Below are 24,597 nucleotides of genomic sequence, written 5' to 3'. Positions count from 1 at the left end.
CAAGTCCATTTTGTGGTCTCTAGTTTGACTCTGGACTGGCTGCGAGTCAGTGCCATTGGGGCTTTTCCTTTGATATTTTTTCTCGGGATTTTTTATTTGGGTAGAGGTTCAGGCCTGGTGCTCTCAGTATGGGCCGCCTATTGCACCCTCCCATCTTAGCATTCAGTGTCCTCTATAGCTTGGGTATTGTTTCCCAAAAGTAATTAATGCAGTTGTGGACTCTTTCCATTTAAGAAGAAAAACATAAATTATGCTTACCTGATTTCCTTTTCTTCTGATGGAAAGAGTCCACAACTCCCCACCCGTAATTTTACGGGTCCTTATATTCTTCTGGCACCTTTTCACCCTGATATTTCTTCAACTGTTCCTTGTTCCTCGGCAGAATGACTGGGGGATGAGGGGAATGGGAGGAGTATTTAAGCCTTTGGGGCATATTTATCAAGCTCAGATTGGAGCTTTATGCCCTGTGTTTCTGGTGAGCCTGCAGACTCGCCAGAAACAGCAGTTATGAAGCAGTGGTCACAAAGACCGCTGCTCCATAACCTGTCCGCCTGCTCTGATGATTGACACCCCCCTACTGGCGGCCCATTGGCCACGAGTCAGCAGGGGGCGGCGTTGCACCAGCAGCTCTTGTGAGCTGCTGGTGCAATGCTGAATACGGTGAGCGTATTGCTCGCCGTATTCAGCGAGGTCTGGCGGACCTGATCCGCAGTGTCGGATCAGGTCTGCCAGACCTTGATAACTTGGGGCCTTTGGCTGGGGTGTCTTTGCCTCCTCCTGGTGGCCAGGTTCTTAATTCCAAAAGTAATGAATGCAGCTGTGGACTCTTTTTCTATCAGAAGAAAAGGAAATTATCAGGTAAGCATAATTTATGTTGTTATACATTGTTACCAGCACTGTTGCTATAGAATGCGAAAATAATCTCCTGAGCCTACCTAGTTTTTCTCTTCAGCAATGGATACCAAGCGAACAAAGCAAATTTAATAAAAGAAGTAAATTTGATAATAGAAGTCAATTGGAATTTTTTTTATGTGTCCTCTATCTCAATAATTAAATATTCATTTTGACTTTACTATCCCATTAAATAAAACATAGCATATCCCAGTAAATGAAATATAACCAGGTCTAATACTTTATTGATATATGTGAAAATTGTGTATCATGTTTGAAGAACACCAACACCAACAAGATATATTTAGACATCAGGACTTGCTTTTAAACTCCATAAATAACTGCTTTATTAAAGGGACAGTAAACACTAAATAAATGTTAGATAGACTGATGCACCTAAAGAAAAGATTAGTCTGAGAATAACATGTACTGTAGATGTATTTTTTAAGTTTCATTAGCTGTTTAAATATTGACAAAATAAGTGTAACGTTTAGTGTCTATAAAACAATGGGAGGTGCCATGTTGTAACTTAGGTTACCTTCTCTGCTGTGGCCAATTAGGGACAGTTATAAATAGGTCACTAGAGTGTGCAGCCAATGGCTGTGTGGAATATAACTGTGTTCTGCACTTCCATTTCTAACAGGAACTGAAAAGCTCACAATTTCAGAATGGAATTAAAGGATTATTGGACAAAATAAATAATAAAAGTATATTGCCGAGTTTTTTTTTATATATGATTTATCATTTTATATTACTTTCTTAAAGTGTTTAATGTCCTTTTAAGATAGCAGCATAGTTATTAACTGGTGCTACATTTGCTAAGCTAAGAATTTACTTTGTTTTTTTCTTCTTTGGAATCTTTCCTGTAACGTGAATAACACATGAATTTGAACGTTTAGGTAGCTGCCTAGTCCAGATATGCCTACAGCTACATTGGTAATTACTTTTTTTTTATAAGCTGGAAAAAAATCATAAAAATTGGTCCTGTACAAAAAGTACAGGAAATGTTTCAGTGATGGTGGAAAAGTGCCCAAGAAATGAGGCTTCTTCTGAGTAACAAAAACTTGCAACTCACTTACTATTTTACTAGAGGAGAAAAACATATTATATTTATACTATAATTATAATTTATTCTCATACAAAAACATACTCCAGAACCAATCATTTTAGTAGTATTTTTTTAAAAGCTCCTGCGCCTTCCCACCTGCTTTTCAACAAAAGATACCAAGAGAAAGAAGGGAATTTGATAATACAAGTCAATTGAAACATTTTTTAAAAAAGTGAATGATGAAAAATATGTTTTGTTAAGTCAGTGCATTTTATTATTACTCTGTTGTTTGCTTATAACTATGTGTTTAACCCTTGATTAACACATGATTAAAGTCAGCTCCAGGGCAGCACTACTTGGGACCTAGCTGAACACATATAGCGAGCCAATGACACAGACATATGCATGTAGCCCCCAATTACCAACCTGTGCATTACAGCTTCTAGGTATGCTTTTCAATTAAAGATACAAAGAATACAGTCAATTTGATAATAGAAGTGAATTTAAAAGTATCTTAAATTTGCATATTCTATCTGAATCATTTAAAACTGTCATTTTGTTAACAAACATGCATTATTTTGCTAACCTGGGGAACACCCCTTTAAAAGCCTCTGTGACTTTTTTTTTATCTTCCTTTGCAGTGGCCAATTAGGGACATGTAGCAGCAGTATATTTGTATTTGTCCCTAATTGGCCACAGCAAAGGAAGATAAAAAACACCCAAAGCCTTTATGCTTTTCACAAAAAATACACTCCAGCTTTTCTAGGGTGATTTTTAGGGTTAAATTACAGTAACAATAAATAATGAAAGTACATTACAAATATTTTCAATTATATATAAATTAACATTTTATGGGGACTTCTATTTTGAGATTAAAGGGACAATAAACACTTTGAGAAGTTAATATAAATGATAAATCATATATATATATATATATAAACTCTGCAATATACTTTCATTATTTATTTTGTCCCCTTTTTCCTGTAATTCCATTTTGAAATTGTGAGCTTGTCAGTTCCTGGTAGAAATGGAAGTGCAGAACATTAGCCAGAGCAGAGAAGGTAACCTAAGTTACAACATGGCAGCTCCCATTGTTTTATAGACACTACAACTGTAAACTTAGTTTGTCAATATTTAAAGATAATGAAACTTTAAAAAAAAAATCTACATTTTATTCTCAGACTAATCTTTTCTTTGAATGCATCATTCTAGCTAGTATTTATTTAGTGCTTAATGTCCCTTTCATGTTCCACTAAGCTCTGTGCTCCCTCCATAGAAGTTTGAAAGAAAGTATTGAATTATTTTGTTATAAATGAGCAGGTCCTTGGTACAGAAAAGTATATTTTTTTCTAGATTGCCCTTGCTTGCCTCTTTCTCTTTGTCTGTGGTTTGATATGTAACTGGGGCAAAAGCAGACATAGATCTCTAAGATACTAATTAGTAGAGCTATAAACCCTGGTCTTTGTAAATCTTGCATGTTCTTGATATGTTTATACAAGGCAAAGTTACAAGTTCATGATAAAAGATTTCTGTAAAGATCAGTCGAAATACTTAGTCTGGTGTCTGGTATGGAATAAATGACATCACCCTTGGGCTTCCAGCAGTCTGCTTTATGCAATCCCTTATGCCACATGGTATCACATAGAACACTTTTCATTGCCTAATAAATGGATTTGTTATGAAGTATATGACATTTTAGTCATTAGTCATTTGTGGCTTGGTCAAACCTATAGTCAAAAATATATCACACTTTTAATTTATTTTATATTTCTACTTTATCTTTAAAACTGTATTTTTTTTTTTACTTTACACATGATTCTGATGATATATTATCATTTTCTTTATTCATTTGTTTGTGATTTTAGATCATATTTCTGCCTGTCGAAAAAATGAACAAAAGTTAGCAAAAAGGGCATTTTAGTTTTTAAACAAATTATATGCTTCACACAGTTTGACTCCTGACAGGCAGAGACTACTATATGGTAAAATGTTAAAGTATGCACTCTTGGTCTCCTGTCCCTCTGGGGAAGGGTGACATGTGAGACTCACTGTAGCATTGCCCTATACACAGATAATCTCAGGGTAACTACAGTATGCACTCCTGGTCTCCTTTCCCTCTGGGGGGTGACATGTGAGACTTACTGTAGCATTGCCCTATACACAGACAATTTCAGTATAACTGCAGTATGCACTCCTGGTTTCCTGTACCTCTGGGGAAGGGTGACATGTGAGACTCACTGTAGCATTGCATTATACACAGACAATCTCAGGGTAACTGCAGTATGCACTCCTGGTCTCCTGTCCCTCTGGGGGGGGGGTGACATGTGAGACTCACTGTAGCATTGCCCTATACACAGACAATTTCAGTATAACTGCAGTATGCACTCCTGGTTTCCTGTCCCTCTGGGGAAGGGTGACATGTGAGACTCACTGTAGCATTGCATTATACACAGACAATCTCAGGGTAACTGCAGTATGCACTCCTGGTCTCCTGTCCCTCTGGGGGGGGGGGGTGACATGTGAGACTTACTGTAGCATTGCCCTATACACAGAAAATTTCAGTATAACTGCAGTATGTACTCCTGGTCTCCTGTACCTCTGGGGAAGGGTGACATGTGAGACTCACTGTAGCATTGCATTATACACAGACAATCTCAGGGTAACTGCAGTATGCACATTATCAACTTATTTATAGCTGTTACTAACTGACAAGTAGGATATATGAGATAAGAAAATCAGGTTTATAAATCTAGGACAACATGGAAAATCAGGGAAATTAACTGACATTTTTTTTCAGAATTAATTTTTTTACTAAACATAATTAAACATTTTATATTATCATTTAAAAGTGTTCAATACCTCTTTAGTGTAGTAAGCTAAGGCTGTAGTAATTACAGAAATAACAATTTAAATATGTTTTAAATATTGTTTAAAGGAAGAGCTGAGTTTTTTGTGGAAATTAGTTCATAAAATAAAATAATAATAATAAAATGACATCAATATGTGAAATATCTAATGACATCTCCAAAATATATCTACATACAAATCATATGAAGTGTGTACACTTTTTAATTATTTTTTATTGTATTTGCCATATAATTCAGTGTAATACTTGTTGAATCCTACAGAGCACAGATTAAACATTATTTGCATAAATACTTATTCACATAATTATTTTGTGGGGACTCAAATAAGACATATTTGGTTAGCTATAATGATGTGTTTATATATGTGCTGCCACTATAGTGAAAGTGCTGAGTGATAGGGCAGTCTGGATAATACAAACATAGTCATATTTACCCAACTGGTTATGCCTTTCAAATTCCTAAGCTTTTTTTTTCCCCTTTTGCCATTAGAAAATGTAAAACGTTTTTTTTTTTCTTTCTCCAAAAAACCCCTCTGATTTTATATATATATATATATATATATATATATATATATATATATATATATATATATATATATATATATATATATATATATTTATTTATTTTTATTTTTTTTTAAATTTTTGGAAATTATTTGATTAAAAAACATTGAAAGCAAATATCTGATTCATGTTTAAACATAAATAAAACAGAGATAAAATTGAATAATAATAATATTATTTACCTTTCATTCTTATTTTTTCTATAAACACGTTTAGTCATGGCTTAGATGTTAGTAATACCTTTAAACTAAATTTTGTTTAAAAAAAAAATATTATTAAAATAAAAAATAAAAATTCTAGCACAGATATAAAAGACCACTATTTAAACATTTAAAAATATATATATTTTTGCATGGAAAAATGGTTAAACATGCTTTTTTATTTTAAAGCTAACTAGAATTGTATGCCCATCTCTATGGCATGTTTGCTCACTACTGCATTATTGGTGTACAGCAACATGCTTCACAGTTATAAACACATTTTTTCCTTTTATCAGTATATAAACATCCATCTTCAAAGAAGTAAAACACAAATAGTAATAAAGAATTTAATATAATTTTGATATTACAAAGAAAAAAAAGAATGATATATATATGTCATTTTCAAATCTTATGCTAATGGAGAAAACTGTGGAATCTGAACGTCATTACCAGTTGAGTAAAATGTGTCAAGTTTCCATCTGTCAAATAATATTACAAACATTTGCCTCTGTTTAAGGTTGGTAGATGACACACATCTTTATTGTATAGACGTTATAGATGTTCTCCATCAGTAAGCCTTTTACAAGTGCGGTCACGTTTGTGTAAAATAACATGAATGAGTGACGGCTTGAAAGTCCATATTGATTGTGTGCAAAGCGTGAGTTTGTGGAGCAAAGAAAAAATGTTTTTAAACACAAAAATTTAAAAGGACTTTTAACTGAAAATTAAATCCGCCCTCAAAATGGTTCAATTGAGGAAAATAAAATAAAATTTCAAAATACATCCATAATGCATTTTGCCTGCTTTTTACTGTATTTGACCTATGAAATTGATCTTGTTCACCTAGCTCTAGAAGGGCTGGAACTTGAGGCTCCCGTCATAATTAAAGGGTTATACAACTTTGTGTAAAAAAGTATAAAGAAAAGTCCTCATAATAATGTTATTGTTAATCGTATCCAATTCTACTTACTTTTACTTAGAAACAAAGATTCTTTCTATTAAAAAATTATGACTTTTATGATTTTAAGCAAGGACTACATAAACCCCCATTCTTAAAATGGTTGTGGCTTTCTGTATATATTGTTTAATCACAGAGAACCTAACTTTCATGGATGGACTCAGTGTGTGTTTTTAATAAATAAATTCACATGCACAGAATGCCTTATGTCTGTCATGTGACCCTAAGACCTCACCAACCGACTGCGCATTGACACATTGCAGTTATTAGCCAATAGACAGTAATATTAAGTACATATTAGTCAATGGACAGTAACATGAAGTACATATTAGCCAATGAGAATTAACAGGAAAAACCTATCAGCCAATGAGCATTCATGTGAAGTGCCTATCAGTCAGTATGTATTAGTAGAAAGTACACAAATTATACTGTATTAGTTGCTATTTAATTTTAAAATACTTTTACTTCACGTCAACATGTTTAAATGCTGCTGTCATATGTATGTCATAAAATGTTAGTATGATGCGCCTTTAAGACTTTTTTCTGATTTTATAAGTGTAAGTTGCCGCTAGCAACCTGTGATATGGTTCATCTTTGTTTTGTTTTTAAATCTGACAAACAATAAACTCACCGGATGGCTTGTCTGTTGATGTTGGGCTGCTTGTTACTACAGGCATTGTGGGTAATGGAGGTGGAATGACCTTTAAATTCTGATCTCCTTGAATTTCATTGGTAGCTATTTGGTTGATGCGATTGTAATTTGGAGGCTGATAGACCTTGTTTGGTTGCTGTGGGGGTTGTGGGATGGGTTTGGTTTTAGGGACATTTTGGCAGTGCTCTTCCAGCTGTGCAATGACAATGGACTGATTGCTCGCTAGCGAGGCTAAGTGCTGATATTTGTGTTCTAGATCTTTGTATTTATTTGTGAGCTGCAGCATCTCAGTCGTTTGGTTAAGCACCTTGTTTTCTAGCTGAGAAAGCTCCAGCGCATTGTCCCTTTTCCTGATAATTTCATGTAACAGCTGCATGTAGAGTTGTGTCACCCGCGAGTTCATGTTACGACTTTCCTTCCGCAACAACTTTACCTCATTGACGATCCCACCATCCACCTCCACCAGCTGCTGCAAGGTCTCAATTTGCCGCTTCTGCTTTAGAAGTTCACTATTGAGAAGCTCGATCTCCTGCTTCTGCGCTCTGCTTTCAAAAACGGTTTCAGTCTCCTTAGAGTTGACACATATGGCCCCAGTCACTTTTTGTTGGGGTACAATAAATGTGTATGTACATTTGTCCTGCGATTCTGCCGACCGCTTGTCTCTGTTCATGTAAATAAATTCTTGCTCTTTGCCTTCGCTGCTTTGGAATTCTTGTGTTTTACCTCCATTGGTGACACCTAAAATCAGTGCCAGTAATAAGGCTGCGACCCCAAGCGGCCTCATTGTCCTTCACTGCTGGGCAAATATCCAGAATGCCTTGGGCTATCTTCAGCTTATTGACTTCTGTAAATTTAAAACAAGGAATATGTTCAAAATAATGGTATAGAGCTAGGAATGTTATAAGTTACTTTACAAATATTTTGCATGTTAAAAGTATATACAATATCTACAAAATATGTTTAATGTTATTTAATCGTTCATAAGATAAATAGAGAATATATGATTAAGGGCATTTGAGCCCGAAACGTCATGTTTTTTGCTTCCTGGTGCTAATAAAGGGAAGTGTATACTATTCTGGTAGTGCTGCTGAGTTTGTGGATTTATTTATAAATAGAGAATACAGTACAGAAACAAAACACTCAATATAACCAGCCTTATTGACTCTAAATAAACTGTTATCAAAATGTGCAGCATATAATAGAGGTGTTTTTTTAGATATTTAAACAGTTTAATGATAATAACTATATTTCTTCTGTTATGTGTGATCAGTCCACGGGTCATCATTACTTCTGGGATATAACTCCTCCCCAACAGGAAATGCAAGAGGATTCACCCAGCAGAGCTGCATATAGCTCCTCCCCTCTACGTCAGTCCCAGTCATTCTCTTGCACCCAACGACTAGATAGGATGTGTGAGAGGACTATGGTGATTATACTTAGTTTTTATGACTTCAATCAAAAGTTTGTTATTTTAAAATAGCACCGGAGCGTGTTATTACTTCTCTGGCAGAGTTTGAGGAAGAATCTGTCAGAGTTTTTTACTATGATTTTAACCGGAGTAGTTAAGATCATATTGCTGTTCTCGGCCATCTGAGGGAGGTAAAGGCTTCAGATCAGGGGACAGCGGGCAGATGAATCTGCATTGAGGTATGTAGCAGTTTTTATTTTCTGAATGGAATTGATGAGAAAATCCTGCCATACCGTTAAAATGACATGTATGTATACACTTCAGTATTCTGGGGATGGTATTTCACCGGAACTACTCTGCTAAAGGTCACTAATCCTTTTTTAATAACTATTTATCATGTTAAACGTTTTTGCTGGAATGTAGAATCGTTTACATTGCTGAGGTACTGTGTGAATAAATATTTGGGCATTATTTTCCACTTGGCAGTTTTTTTTTTTTTTTTGCTTTAATTGTGACAGTTTCGTTTCTCTTCACTGCTGTGTGGGAGAGGGAGGGGCCGTTTTTGGCGCTCTTTGCTACGCATCAAAAAATACCAGTCAGTTACTTTTATATTTCCTGCATGATCCGGTTCATCTCTGATAGATCTCAGGGGTCTTCAAACTTCTTTGAAGGGAGGTAAATTCTCTCAGCAGAGCTGTGAGAATTCTTATAGTGACTGTGAATAAAAACGTTGCTTTGTATTTTTTATGTCAAATTTAATTATTGTTATTTTACTAATGGGAACAAACCTTTGCTAAAAGTTTTGTTATTTTAAAGTTTGATGCTATAACTGTTTTTTCAGTTCATTATTTCAACTGTCATTTAATCGTTAGTACCTCTTTGAGGCACAGTACGTTTTTTGCTAAAAAAGATTATAACCAAGTTGTAAGTTTTTTGCTAGTGTGTTAAACATGTCTGACTCAGAGGAAGATATCTGTGTCATTTGTTCCAATGCCAAGGTGGAGCCCAATAGAAATTTATGTACTAACTGTATTGATGCTACTTTAAATAAAAGTCAATCTGTACAATGTGAACAAATTTCACCAAACAGCGAGGGGAGAGTTATGCCGACTAACTCGCCTCACGCGGCAGTACCTGCATCTCCCGCCCGGGAGGTGCGTGATATTTTGGCGCCTAGTACATCTGGGCGGCCATTACAGATAACATTACAAGATATGGCTACTGTTATGACTGAAGTTTTGTCTAAATTACCAGAACTAAGAGGCAAGCGTGATCACTCTGGGGTGAGAACAGAGTGCGCTGACAATGCTAGGGCCATGTCTGATACTGCGTCACAGCTCGCAGAGCATGAGGACGGAGAGCTTCATTCTGTGGGTGACGGTTCTGATCCAAACAGATTGGACTCAGATATTTCAAATTTTAAATTTAAATTGGAGAACCTCCGTGTATTACTAGGGGAGGTCTTAGCAGCTCTCAACGATTGTAACACCGTTGCAATACCAGAGAAACTGTGTAGGTTGGATAAATACTTTGCGGTACCGGCGAGTACTGACGTTTTTCCTATACCTAAGAGACTAACTGAAATTGTTACTAAGGAGTGGGATAGACCCGGTGTGCCGTTCTCACCCCCTCCAATATTTAGAAAGATGTTTCCAATAGACGCCACCACTCGGGACTTATGGCAAACGGTCCCCAAGGTGGAGGGAGCAGTTTCTACTTTAGCTAAGCGTACCACTATCCCGGTGGAGGATAGCTGTGCTTTCTCAGATCCAATGGATAAAAAATTAGAGGGTTACCTTAAGAAGATGTTTGTTCAACAAGGTTTTATATTACAACCCCTTGCATGTATCGCGCCGATTACGGCTGCGGCAGCATTTTGGATTGAGTCGCTTGAAGAGAACCTTAGTTCATCTACGCTAGACGACATTACGGACAGGCTTAGAGTCCTTAAACTAGCTAATTCCTTCATTTCGGAGGCCGTAGTACATTTAACCAAACTTACGGCTAAGAACTCAGGATTCGCCATACAGGCACGTAGGGCGCTGTGGCTAAAATCCTGGTCAGCTGATGTTACTTCTAAGTCCAAATTACTTAATATACCTTTCAAGGGGCAGTCTTTATTTGGGCCCGGTTTGAAAGAGATTATCGCTGACATTACAGGAGGTAAGGGCCACGCCCTACCTCAAGACAAAGCCAAAGCTAAGGCTAGACAGTCTAATTTTCGTCCCTTTCGGAACTTCAAAACAGGAGCAGCATCAACCTCCACTGCACCAAAACAGGAAGGAGCTGTTGCTCGTTACAGGCAAGGCTGGAAGCCTAACCAGTCCTGGAACAAGAGCAAGCAGGCCAGGAAACCTGCTGCTGCCCCAAAGACAGCATGAACCGAGAGCCCCCGATCCGGGACCGGATCTAGTGGGGGGCAGACTCTCTCTCTTCGCCCAGGCCTGGGCAAGAGATGTTCAGGATCCCTGGGCACTAGAGATCATATCTCAGGGATACCTTCTAGACTTCAAATTATCTCCCCCAAGAGGGAGATTTCATCTGTCAAGGTTGTCAACAAACCAGATAAAGAATGAAGCGTTTCTACGCTGCGTACAAGATCTGTTAATAATGGGAGTGATCCATCCGGTTCCGCGGTCGGAACAAGGACAAGGGTTCTACTCAAACCTGTTTGTGGTTCCCAAAAAAGAGGGAACTTTCAGGCCAATCTTAGATTTAAAGATTCTAAACAAATTCCTAAGAGTTCCATCGTTCAAAATGGAAACTATTCGGACAATTTTACCCATGATCCAAGAGGGTCAGTACATGACCACAGTGGATTTAAAGGATGCTTACCTTCACATACCGATCCACAAAGATCATCACCGGTATCTAAGGTTTGCCTTCTTAGACAGGCACTACCAGTTTGTAGCTCTTCCATTCGGATTGGCTACGGCTCCAAGAATCTTCACAAAGGTTCTGGGTGCCCTTCTGGCGGTACTAAGACCGCGAGGGATTTCGGTAGCTCCATACCTAGACGACATTCTAATACAAGCTTCAAGCTTTCAAACTGCCAAGTCTCATACAGAGTTAGTTCTGGCATTTCTAAGGTCGCATGGATGGAAAGTGAACGAAAAGAAGAGTTCTCTTTTTCCTCTCACAAGAGTTCCATTCTTGGGGACTCTTATAGATTCTGTAGAAATGAAGATTTACCTGACAGAGGACAGGTTAACAAAGCTTCAAAATGCATGCCGTGTCCTTCATTCCATTCAACACCCGTCAGTAGCTCAATGCATGGAGGTGATCGGCTTAATGGTAGCGGCAATGGACATAGTACCTTTTGCACGCCTACACCTCAGACCTCTGCAATTATGCATGCTAAGTCAGTGGAATGGGGATTACTCAGATTTGTCCCCTACTCTGAATCTGAATCAAGAGACCAGAAATTCTCTTCTATGGTGGCTTCATCGGCCACACCTGTCCAGGGGGATGCCATTCAGCAGGCCAGACTGGACAATTGTAACAACAGACGCCAGCCTACTAGGTTGGGGCGCTGTCTGGAATTCTCTGAAGGCTCAGGGACTATGGAATCAGGAGGAGAGTCTCCTTCCAATAAACATTCTGGAATTGAGAGCAGTTCTCAATGCCCTTCTAGCTTGGCCCCAATTAACAACTCGGGGGTTCATCAGGTTTCAGTCGGACAACATCACGACTGTAGCTTACATCAACCATCAGGGAGGGACAAGAAGCTCCCTAGCAATGGTGGAAGTATCAAAGATAATTCGCTGGGCAGAGTCTCACTCTTGCCACCTGTCAGCAATCCACATCCCGGGAGTGGAGAACTGGGAGGCGGATTTCTTGAGTCGCCAGACTTTTCATCCGGGGGAGTGGGAACTTCATCCGGAGGTCTTTGCCCAAATACTTCGACGTTGGGGCAAACCAGAGATAGATCTCATGGCGTCTCGCCAGAACGCCAAACTTCCTCGCTACGGGTCCAGATCCAGGGATCCGGGAGCGGTTCTGATAGATGCTTTGACAGCACCTTGGAACTTCGGGATGGCTTATGTGTTTCCACCCTTTCCGCTGCTTCCTCGATTGATTGCCAAAATCAAGCAGGAGAGAGCATCAGTGATTCTAATAGCGCCTGCATGGCCACGCAGGACTTGGTATGCAGATCTAGTGGACATGTCATCCTGTCCGCCTTGGTCTCTACCTCTAAGACAGGACCTTCTGATACAGGGTCCATTCAAACATCAAAATCTAACTTCTCTGAAGCTGACTGCTTGGAAATTGAACGTTTGATTTTATCAAAACGTGGTTTTTCTGAGTCGGTTATTGATACCCTGATACAGGCTAGGAAGCCTGTTACCAGAAAGATTTACCATAAAATATGGCGTAAATACCTATACTGGTGCGAATCCAAACATTACTCATGGAGTAAGGTTAGGATCTCTAGGATATTGTCCTTTCTACAAGAAGGGTTAGAAAAGGGTTTATCAGCTAGTTCATTAAAGGGACAGATTTCAGCTCTGTCCATCTTGTTACACAGGCGTCTGTCAGAAAATCCAGACGTCCAGGCTTTTTGTCAGGCTTTAGCTAGGATCAAGCCTGTGTTTAAAGCTGTTGCTCCGCCATGGAGTTTAAACTTAGTTCTTAACGTTTTACAGGGTGTTCCATTTGAACCCCTTCATTCCATTGATATAAAATTGTTATCTTGGAAAGTTCTGTTTTTAATGGCTATTTCCTCGGCTCGAAGAGTCTCTGAGTTATCAGCCTTACATTGTGATTCTCCTTATCTGATTTTTCACTCAGACAAGGTAGTTCTGCGTACTAAACCTGGGTTCTTACCTAAGGTGGTCACTAACAGGAATATCAATCAAGAGATTGTTGTTCCATCCTTGTGTCCAAATCCTTCTTCAAAGAAGGAACGTCTTCTACACAATCTGGATGTAGTTCGTGCCCTCAAGTTCTACTTGCAGGCAACTAAAGATTTTCGCCAAACTTCTTCCCTGTTTGTCGTTTATTCTGGACAGAGGAGAGGTCAAAAAGCTTCTGCTACCTCTCTCTCTTTTTGGCTTCGTAGCATAATACGTTTAGCCTATGAGACTGCTGGTCAGCAGCCTCCTGAAAGAATTACAGCTCACTCCACTAGAGCTGTGGCTTCCACTTGGGCCTTTAAGAATGAGGCCTCTGTTGAACAAATTTGCAAGGCTGCAACTTGGTCTTCGCTTCATACTTTTTCCAAATTTTACAAATTTGACACTTTTGCTTCTTCGGAGGCTATTTTTGGGAGAAAGGTTCTTCAGGCAGTGGTTCCTTCTATATAATGAGCCTGCCTATCCCTCCCGTCATCCGTGTACTTTTGCTTTGGTATTGGTATCCCAGAAGTAATGATGACCCGTGGACTGTGGACTGATCACACATAACAGAAGAAAACATAATTTATGCTTACCTGATAAATTCCTTTCTTCTGTTGTGTGATCAGTCCACGGCCCGCCCTGTTTTAAGGCAGGTAAATATCTTTTAAATTATACTCCAGTCACCACTTCACCCTTGGTTACTCCTTTCTCGTTGATTCTTGGTCGAATGACTGGGACTGACGTAGAGGGGAGGAGCTATATGCAGCTCTGCTGGGTGAATCCTCTTGCATTTCCTGTTGGGGAGGAGTTATATCCCAGAAGTAATGATGACCCGTGGACTGATCACACAACAGAAGAAAGGAATTTATCAGGTAAGCATAAATTATGTTTTAATTGGACATAAAAAGTGTTAGGGTATTTTATTAATAATAAGGTGTTAAACACGTAAGTCACTTTCAGATCAGCAATGTATTACTGGGAGCTAGCTGGAAACATTAGGTGAGCCAATGACAAAGAGGCATATATGTGGAGCCACCAATCAGCATCTATCTCCCAGTAGTGCATTGCTGCTTCTGAGCCTACCTAGGTTTATTCTTTAACAAAGTTTACCAAGTAGGGGCCCCTGAGCAAAAGCTGTGTGACAGTGAGTCATCCTTCCACCTTCTAGATATGCACTTCCTGTACAAATGTGCACAGGAACACTGTGGCAGCCATTTTGGAAACCCTGTTTGTAAAGACAAATTCAAAACTTACAATTTGAGCACTGTTTATGAAGGGGGACACAGAGGACCCAAACAGGAAGTATACAGCATCAAAGCTTAGGACCCACAAGCCCCCTGTGTTGACATCATTACTAATTGTAGGGCCAGATGGGACCCTACAGATGAGGACCTAGTCTTAACTAAGACCTATGAAACACCATTAGTTACGCCCTGGACACCAAGAGAACAGCATCAATTTGCTAAATCTCTTAACATTACTTGCTCTGTCTGATCCGTGAATGTTTAATTTTGATTTCCATGTCTATTTAAACGTTAAAATCTTTCTACATTGTTGAAAAAAAATAGGCAATTGTGAAGTTTTGTTTCACTTTATTAACACTTTGTTTGCTGCAATTGTTTTTTTTAACAGCCTACCCCCCCACACATACACACTACTTGCCTTATGTAAATGCAGCAATCTGCACTTCTATTGGACACAGAGCATACAAAGTTACAAATTTACTTCTACGTACGTTTGCGGAGCACTATATGGCAACAGTTTTGCAAATAAGCTTTTCAACAATAGTACAAACTTCTGCTCACTATATGGCAGCAGTGTTTGCACAATGTATAGCATTGTTGCAAAATTTGTTAGAATTTGCTGCAGACATATGCATACCTACCTACCTATGTATGATCTTTAGCAAAGGATACAAACAGAACAAAGTAAATTTGGTAATAGAATCATACCAGAAAAGATAGGAAACCTACATTTTCTATAAATATCAAATCTATTTGTAAATGGTACCTTTTTAAGATTTTCTTTACTGTTCTTGCAATTTTAATAAGAAAATAAATACAACACCAAACCCATGTTATCCTCATTATATGGATCCTACTACAATGTTCTAGAAACAACATGGTGGCTCACATGCGCAATAAAACTAATTTATTTCCAACACATGCAGTAAATTGGCCCCCTCTCTCCAGCGCCATTTCACATTCTAATTGCCGGATGATGTGGATCGTGACGTTGACACCGGACGGAGTGGCGCACCAGATAGTTGAAGTTCTGGGGCCTTAAAAGAGAAAGGAGCATTAGTCAATGGGCGTGGTGCTTTTCCGAAAGCAGTGTGCATACGAATATCATAGCTATTAAGTGCGTATGCTATGGGGACTGAAACTGATATTAAAATTAACAAAACCAGCCGCGTCGCCATTATATGGAGGGGAGGGTCCGGGACTTACATGAGATACGCCGCCTTTTATCAGCGGTTGTTATCGCTCATGTCATGAAAATGTAAATATTAAAATTAGGGTATGTACAGTTTTATTACATTACATATAGATATAGATATATGAAGATTTATTAATGGTCAATGCCCTGCTAGCAGGGGCCGTCAATTATCCCGGTCGTATCTTTCAGTCCTCCACCTTTTACGACCACTGCTTCTTAAATTCCGTTTCAGGCGAACCTGAAATGACGGGGCTTCGATACAGCATCCACTGCTTAATAAATCGACCCCCATAGTATTTATGAATCCCAAATGGGGGGAAAAATGTGAATTTCATATCCTTATTGTATGTAGATATGTTTTGCTAAACAGTATTAGGAATAAGGGTTATTGTATGTAGTTATGTTTTGCTAAACAGTATTAGGAATAAGGGTTATTGTATGTAGTTATGTTTTGCTAAACAGTATAAGGAATAAGGGTTATTGTATGTAGATATGTTTTGCTGAACAGTATAAGGAATAAGGGTTATTGTATGTAGATATGTTTTGCTGAACAGTATAAGGAATAAGGGTTATTGTATGTAGATATGTTTTGCTAAACAGTATTAGGAATAAGGGTTATTGTATGTAGATATGTTTCTCCAACATAGGTGTGTCCGGTCCACGGCGTCATCCTTACTTGTGGGATATTCTCTTCCCCAACAGGAAATGGCAAAGAGCCCAGCAAAGCTGGTCACATGATCCCTCCTAGGCTCCACCTACCCCAGTCATTCTCTTTGCCGTTGCACAGGCAACATCTCCACGGAGATGGCTAAGAGTTTTTTTGGTGTTTAAATGTAGTTTTATTCTTCAATCAAGAGTTTGTTATTTTAAAATAGTGCTGGTATGTACTATTTACTCTGAAACAGAAAAGAGATGAAGATTTCTGTTTGTAAGAGGAAAATGATTTTAGCAACCGTTGAGGTATGACACATTTCTAACAAGACTTGGTAATGCTGGAAGCTGTCATTTTCCCTATGGGAACCGGTAAGCCATTTTCTTAGTTTAGTATAAGAATAAAGGGCTTCACAAGGGCTTTAAAGACTGGTAGACATTTTTTTGGGCTAAAACGTTTACATTATGAGTATATTTAATGGATGTTATCTATAAATAGTTCTTTTAATCTTGGGGATGTATTAAAAAAAAACGGCAGGCACTGTATTGGACACCTTTTTCACTGGGGGCCTTTTCTAGTCATAGGCAGAGCCTCATTTTCGCGCCACTAATGCGCAGTTGTTTTTGGAAAGCAAGGCATGCAGATGCATGTGTGAGGAGCTAAGAACCACTGAAAAAGCTTACAGAAGGCGTCATTTGGTATCGTATTCCCCTCTGGGCTTGGTTGGGTCTCAGCAAAGCTGATACCAGGGACTGTATAGGGGTTAAATGTAAAAACGGCTCCGGTTCCGTTATTTTAAGAGTTAAAGCTTTCAAATTTGGTGTGCAATACTTTTAAGGCTTTAAGACACTGTGGTGAAATTTTGGTGAATTTTGAACAATTCCTTCATACTTTTTCGCATATTCAGTAATAAAGTGTGTTCAGTTTAAAATTTAAAGTGACAGTAACGGTTTTATTTTAAAACGTTTTTTGTACTTTGTTATCAAGTTTATGCCTGTTAACATGTCTGAACCATCAGATAGACGATGTTCTGTATGTTTGGAAGCCAAGGTTCCTCCCCATTTAAATATATGTGATGAATGTGACTTAGTGTCCGGACAAAGTAGGGACAATGATGCCACTGATAATGATGTTGCCCAAAATGATTCCTCAAGCGAGGGGAGTAAGCATGGTACTGCATCATCCCCTTCTATGTCTACACCAGTCTTGCCCACACAAGAGGCCCCTAGTACATCTAGTGCGCCAATCCTTCTTACTATGCAACAATTAACGGCTGTAATGGATAATTCTATTAAAAACATTTTGTCCAAAATGCCTACTTATCAGAGAAAGCGCGATTGCTCTGTTTTAGATACTGAAGAGCATGAGGACGCTGATGATAATGGTTCTAACGTACCCTCACGCCAATCTGAAGGGGCCAGCAGGGAGGTTTTGTCTGAGGGAGAAATTTCAGATTCAGGAAAAATTTCTCAACAAGCTGAACCTGATGTTATTATTTTTAAATTTAAATTGGAACATCTCCGCGCTCTGCTTAAGGAGGTGTTATCTACTCTGGATGATTGTGACAATTTGGTCATTCCAGAGAAATTATGTAAGATGGACAAGTTCCTAGAGGTCCCGGTGCCCCCCGATGCTTTTCCTATACCCAAGCGGGTGGCGGACATTGTAAATAAGGAATGGGAAAGGCCCGGCATACCTTTTGTTCCTCCCCCTATATTTAAAAAGTTATTTCCTATGGTCGACCCCAGAAAGGACTTATGGCAGACAGTCCCCAAGGTCGAGGGGGGCGGTTTCTACTCTAAACAAACGCACTACTATCCCTATAGAAGATAGTTGTGCTTTCAAAGATCCTATGGATAAAAAATTAGAGGGTTTGCTTAAAAAGATGTTTGTTCAGCAAGGTTACCTTCTACAACCAATTTCATGCATTGTTCCTGTCACTACAGCAGCGTGTTTCTGGTTCGAAGAACTAGAAAAGTCGCTCAATAAAGACTCTTCATATGAGGAGGTTATGGACAGAGTTCAAGCACTTAAATTGGCTAACTCTTTTATCTTAGACGCCACTTTGCAATTAGCTAGATTAGCGGCGAAAAATTCAGGTTTTGCAATTGTGGCGCGCAAAAGTCTTGGTCAGTGGATGTGTCCTCCAAGAACAAATTGCTTAACATCCCTTTCAAAGGTAAAACGCTATTTGGCCCTAACTTGAAAGAGATTATTTCAGACATCACTGGGGGAAAGGGCCACGCCCTTCCTCAGGATAGGTCTTTTAAGGCTAAAAATAAGCCAAATTTTCGTCCCTTTCGCAGAAACGGACCAGCCTCAAATTCTACACCCTCTAAGCAAGAGGGTAATAGTTCTCAAACCAAACCAGCCTGGAGACCAATGCAAGGCTGGAACAAGGGTAAGCAGGCCAAGAAACCTGCCACTGCTACTAAAACAGCATGAAGTATTGGCCCCCGATCCGGGACCGGATCTGGTGGGGGGCAGACTCTCTCTCTTTGCTCAGGCTTGGGCAAGAGATGTTCAGGATCCTTGGGCGCTAGAAATAGTTTCTCAAGGTTATCTCCTGGAATTCAAGGAACTACCCCCAAGGGGAAGGTTCCACAGGTCTCAATTGTCTTCAGACCAAATAAAAAGACAGGCATTCTTACATTGTGTAGAAGACCTGTTAAGAATGGGAGTGATTCATCCTGTTCCATTAGGAGAACAAGGGATGGGGTTTTACTCCAATCTGTTCATAGTTCCCAAAAAAGAGGGAACATTCAGACCAATTTTAGATCTCAAGATTCTAAACAAATTTCTCAGGGTTCCATCGTTCAAAATGGAAACCATTCGAACAATTCTTCCTACCATCCAGGAAGGTCAATTCATGACCACGGTGGATTTAAAGGATGCGTATCTACATATTCCTATCCACAAGGAACATCATCGGTTCCTAAGGTTTGCGTTTCTGGACAAGCATTACCAGTTTGTGGCACTTCCATTCGGATTAGCCACTGCTCCAAGGATTTTCACAAAGGTACTAGGGTCCCTTCTAGCGGTGCTAAGACCAAGGGGCATTGCAGTAGTACCTTACTTGGACGACATACTGATTCAAGCGTCGTCTCTGTCAAAAGCAAAGGCTCATACGGACATTGTCCTAGCCTTTCTCAGATCTCACGGGTGGAAGGTGAACATAGAAAAAAGTTCTCTGTCCCCGTCAACAAGAGTTCCCTTCTTGGGAACAATAATAGACTCCTTAGAAATGAAGATTTTTCTGACAGAGGCCAGAAAATCAAAACTTCTAAGCTCTTGTCAAGTACTTCATTCTGTTCTTCTTCCTTCCATAGCGCAGTGCATGGAAGTAATAGGTTTGATGGTTGCGGCAATGGACATAGTTCCTTTTGCACGAATTCATCTAAGACCATTACAACTGTGCATGCTCAGACAGTGGAATGGGGATTATACAGACTTGTCTCCGACGATCCAAGTAGATCAGGGAACCAGAGATTCACTCCGTTGGTGGCTGACCCTGAACAACTTGTCACAGGGAATGAGCTTCCGCAGACCAGAGTGGGTCATTGTCACGACCGACGCCAGTCTGGTGGGCTGGGGCGCGGTCTGGGAACCCCTGAAAGCTCAGGGTCTATGGTCTCGGGAAGAATCTCTTCTCCCGATAAACATTCTGGAACTGAGAGCGATATTCAATGCTCTCAAAGCTTGGCCTCAACTAGCAAAGGCCAAATTCATAAGGTTTCAATCAGACAACATGACGACTGTTGCATATATCAACCATCAGGGGGGAACAAGGAGTTCCCTGGCGATGGAAGAAGTGAACAAAATAATTCAATGGGCGGAGAATCACTCCTGCCACTTGTCTGCAATCCACATCCCAGGAGTGGAAAATTGGGAAGTGGATTTTCTGAGTCGTCAGACTTTCCATCCGGGGGAGTGGGAACTCCATCCGGAAATCTTTGCCCAAATAACTCAATTATGGGGCATTCCAGACATGGATCTGATGGCGTCTCGTCAGAACTTCAAGGTTCCTTGCTACGGGTCCAGATCCAGGGATCCCAAGGCGACTCTAGTAGATGCACTAGTAGCACCTTGGACCTTCAACCTAGCCTATGTATTCCCACCGTTTCCTCTCATTCCCAGGCTGGTAGCCAGGATCAATCAGGAGAGGGCTTCGGTGATTTTGATAGCTCCTGCGTGGCCACGCAGGACTTGGTATGCAGACCTGGTGAATATGTCATCGGCTCCACCATGGAAGCTACCTTTGAGACAGGACCTTCTTGTTCAAGGTCCATTCGAACATCCGAATCTGGCTTCACTCCAACTGACTGCTTGGAGATTGAACGCTTGATTTTATCAAAGCGTGGTTTTTCAGATTCTGTCATTGATACTCTTATTCAGGCTAGAAAGCCTGTAACTAGGAAAATTTACCATAAAATATGGAAAAAATATATCTGTTGGTGTGAATCTAAAGGATTCCCATGGAACAAGATAAAAATTCCTAAGATTCTATCCTTTCTACAAGAAGGTTTGGAGAAAAGATTATCTGCAAGTTCTTTGAAGGGACAGATTTCTGCTTTATCTGTCTTACTTCACAAAAAGCTGGCGGCTGTGCCAGATGTTCAAGCTTTTGTTCAGGCTCTGGTTAGAATCAAGCCTGTTTACAAACCTTTGACTCCTCCTTGGAGTCTCAATTTAGTTCTTTCAGTTCTTCAAGGGGTTCCGTTTGAACCCTTACATTCCGTAGATATTAAGTTACTATCTTGGAAAGTTTTGTTTTTGGTTGCAATTTCTTCTGCTAGAAGAGTTTCAGAGTTATCTGCTCTGCAGTGTTCTCCTCCTTATCTGGTGTTCCATGCAGATAAGGTGGTTTTGCGTACTAAACCTGGTTTTCTTCCGAAAGTTGTTTCTAACAAAAATATTAACCAGGAGATAGTTTGTTACACAATTTGGATGTAGTTCGTGCTCTAAAATTCTATTTAGAGGCTACAAAGGATTTCAGACAAACATCTTCTTTGTTTGTTGTTTATTCAGGTAAAAGGAGAGGTCAAAAAGCAACTTCTACCTCTCTCTCTTTTTGGCTTAAAAGCATCATCCGATTGGCTTATGAGACTGCCGGACGGCAGCCTTCTGAAAGAATCACAGCTCACTCCACTAGGGCTGTGGCTTCCACATGGGCCTTCAAGAACGAGGCTTCTGTTGATCAGATATGTAAGGCAGCGACTTGGTCTTCACTGCACACTTTTACCAAATTTTACAAATTTGATACTTTTGCTTCTTCTGAAGCTATTTTTGGGAGAAAGGTTTTGCAAGCCGTGGTGCCTTCCATCTAGGTGACCTGATTTGCTCCCTCCCTTCATCCGTGTCCTAAAGCTTTGGTATTGGTTCCCACAAGTAAGGATGACGCCGTGGACCGGACACACCTATGTTGGAGAAAACAGAATTTATGCTTACCTGATAAATTACTTTCTCCAACGGTGTGTCCGGTCCACGGCCCGCCCTGGTTTTTTTAATCAGGTCTGATGAATTATTTTCTCTAACTACAGTCACCACGGTATCATATGATTTCTCCTATGCATATTCCTCCTTTACGTCGGTCGAATGACTGGGGTAGGCGGAGCCTAGGAGGGATCATGTGACCAGCTTTGCTGGGCTCTTTGCCATTTCCTGTTGGGGAAGAGAATATCCCACAAGTAAGGATGACGCCGTGGACCGGACACACCGTTGGAGAAAGTAATTTATCAGGTAAGCATAAATTCTGTTTTTGCTGAACAGTATAAGGAATAAGGGTTATTGTATGTAGATATGTTTTGCTGAACAGTATAAGGAATAAGGGTTATTGTATGTAGATAGGTTTTGCTAAACTGTATTAGGAATAAGGGTTATTGTATGTAGATATGTTTTGCTGAACAGTATAAGGAATAAGGGTTATTGTATGTAGATATGTTTTGCTAAACAGTATTAGGAATAAGGGTTATTGTATGTAGATATGTTTTGCTGAACAGTATAAGGAATAAGGGTTATTGTATGTAGATAGGTTTTGCTAAACTGTATTAGGAATAAGGGTTATTGTATGTAGATATGTTTTGCTGAACAGTATAAGGAATAAGGGTTATTGTATGTAGATATGTTTTGCTAAACAGTATTAGGAATAAGGGTTATTGTATGTAGATATGTTTTGCTGAACAGTATAAGGAATAAGGGTTATTGTATGTAGATATGTTTTGCTAAACAGTATAAGGAATAAGGGTTATTGTATGTAGTTATGTTTTGCTTAACTGTTTCAGGAATAAGGGGTTATTGTATGTAGATATGTTTTGCAAATGCTAAACTGTATTAGGAATAAGGGTTATTGTATGTAGATAGGTTTTGCTAAACTGTATTAGGAATAAGGGTTATTGTATGTAGATATGTTTTGCTGAACAGTATAAGGAATAAGGGTTATTGTATTTAGATATGTTTTGCTAAACAGTATTAGGAATAAGGGTTATTGTATGTAGTTATGTTTTGCTAAACAGTATTAGGAATAAGGGTTATTGTATTTAGATATGTTTTGCTAAACTGTATTAGGAATAAGGGTTATTGTATGTAGTTATGTTTTGCTAAACTGTATTAGGAATACGGGTTATTGTATTTAGATATGTTTTGCTAAACAGTATTAGGAATACGGGTTATTGTATTTAGATATGTTTTGCTAAACAGTATTAGGAATAAGGGTTATTGTATGTAGTTATGTTTTGCTAAACAGTATTAGGAATACGGGTTATTGTATTTAGATATGTTTTGCTAAACAGTATTAGGAATACGGGTTATTGTATTTAGATATGTTTTGCTAAACTGTATTAGGAATAAGGATTATTGTATTTAGATATGTTTTGCTAAACAGTATTAGGAATACGGGTTATTGTATTTAGATATGTTTTGCTAAACAGTATTAGGAATAAGGGTTATTGTATGTAGATATGTTTTGCTAAACAGTATAAGGAATAAGGATTATTGTATGTAGATATGTTTTGCTAAACAGTATAAGGAATAAGGGTTATTGTATGTAGTTATGTTTTGCTTAACTGTTTCAGGAATAAGGGGTTATTGTATGTAGATATGTTTTGCAAATGCTAAACTGTATTAGGAAAAGGGTTATTGTATGTAGTTATGTTTTGCTAAACAGTATTAGGAATACGGGTTATTGTATTTAGATATGTTTTGCTAAACTGTATTAGGAATAAGGGTTATTGTATGTAGTTATGTTTTGCTAAACAGTATTAGGAATAAGGGTTATTGTATGTAGTTATGTTTTGCTAAACTGTATAAGGAATAAGGGTTATTGTATGTAGTTATGTTTTGTTAAACAGTATTAGGAATAAGGGTGTAGATATGTTTTGCTAAACAGTATTAGGAATAAGGGTTATTGTATGTAGTTATGTGTAGCTAAACTGTATTAGGAATAAGGGTTATTGTATGTAGATATGTTTCGCTAAACTGTATTAGGAATAAGGGTTATCGTATGTAGATATGTTTTGCTAAACAGTATAAGGAATAAGGGTTTTGCTAAACTGTTTCTGGAATAAGGGTTATTGTATGTAGATAGGTTTTGCTAAACTGTATTAGGAATAAGTAGTTATTGTATGTAGTTATGTTTTGCTAAGCAGTATAAGGAATAAGGGTTATTGTATGTAGTTATGTTTTGCTAAACAGTATAAGGAATAAGGGTTATTGTATGTAGATATGTTTTGCTAAATTGTATTAGGAATAAGGGTTATTGTATGTAGATATGTTTTGCTAAACTGTTTCAGGAATAAGGGTTATTGAATGTAGATATGTTTTGCTAAACTGTTTCTGGAATAAGGGTTATTGTATGTAGTTATGTTTTGCTAAACTGTTTCTGGAATAAGGGTTATTGTATGTAGTTATGTTTTGCTAAACTGTTTCTGGAATAAGGGTTATTGTATGTAGTTATGTTTTGCTAAACTGTTTCTGGAATAAGGGTTATTGTATGTAGTTATGTTTTGCTAAACTGTTTCTGGAATAAGGGTTATTGTATGTAGTTATGTTTTGCTAAACTGTTTCTGGAATAAGGGTTATTGTAT

At 38.6% G+C, this 24,597-nt stretch overlaps 2 protein-coding genes across 12 annotated transcripts in view; one reads left to right on the top strand and one right to left on the bottom strand.

The window, feature by feature from the left end:
• Positions 1-24,597, top strand: part of RALGPS1 (Ral GEF with PH domain and SH3 binding motif 1) — a 1,173,485-nt gene that overhangs the window by 634,263 nt on the left and 514,625 nt on the right. The gene's annotated exons all lie outside the window — the stretch shown is intronic.
• The window catches only part of ANGPTL2 (angiopoietin like 2), a 74,786-nt gene that overhangs the window by 19,318 nt on the left and 30,871 nt on the right, over positions 1-24,597 (bottom strand). For 5 of the 6 annotated variants that reach the window (XM_053695597.1, XM_053695599.1, XM_053695596.1 and 2 more), the window contains exon 2: positions 7,159-8,023. In XM_053695597.1, the coding sequence (XP_053551572.1) occupies positions 7,159-7,963 (805 nt within the window). In that variant the 5' untranslated portion in view covers positions 7,964-8,023. Of the gene's footprint in view, positions 1-7,158; positions 8,024-14,535; positions 14,668-24,597 lie in introns of those variants that run through there. The other variant, XM_053695598.1, reaches the window with a different exon arrangement.

The sequence above is a fragment of the Bombina bombina genome, chromosome 12, assembly GCF_027579735.1.
Source record: "Bombina bombina isolate aBomBom1 chromosome 12, aBomBom1.pri, whole genome shotgun sequence".
Taxonomy (NCBI): domain Eukaryota; kingdom Metazoa; phylum Chordata; class Amphibia; order Anura; family Bombinatoridae; genus Bombina; species Bombina bombina.
The sequence above is the reverse complement of the archived record's forward strand: the minus strand, read 5'-3'. Positions and strand labels throughout refer to the sequence as shown.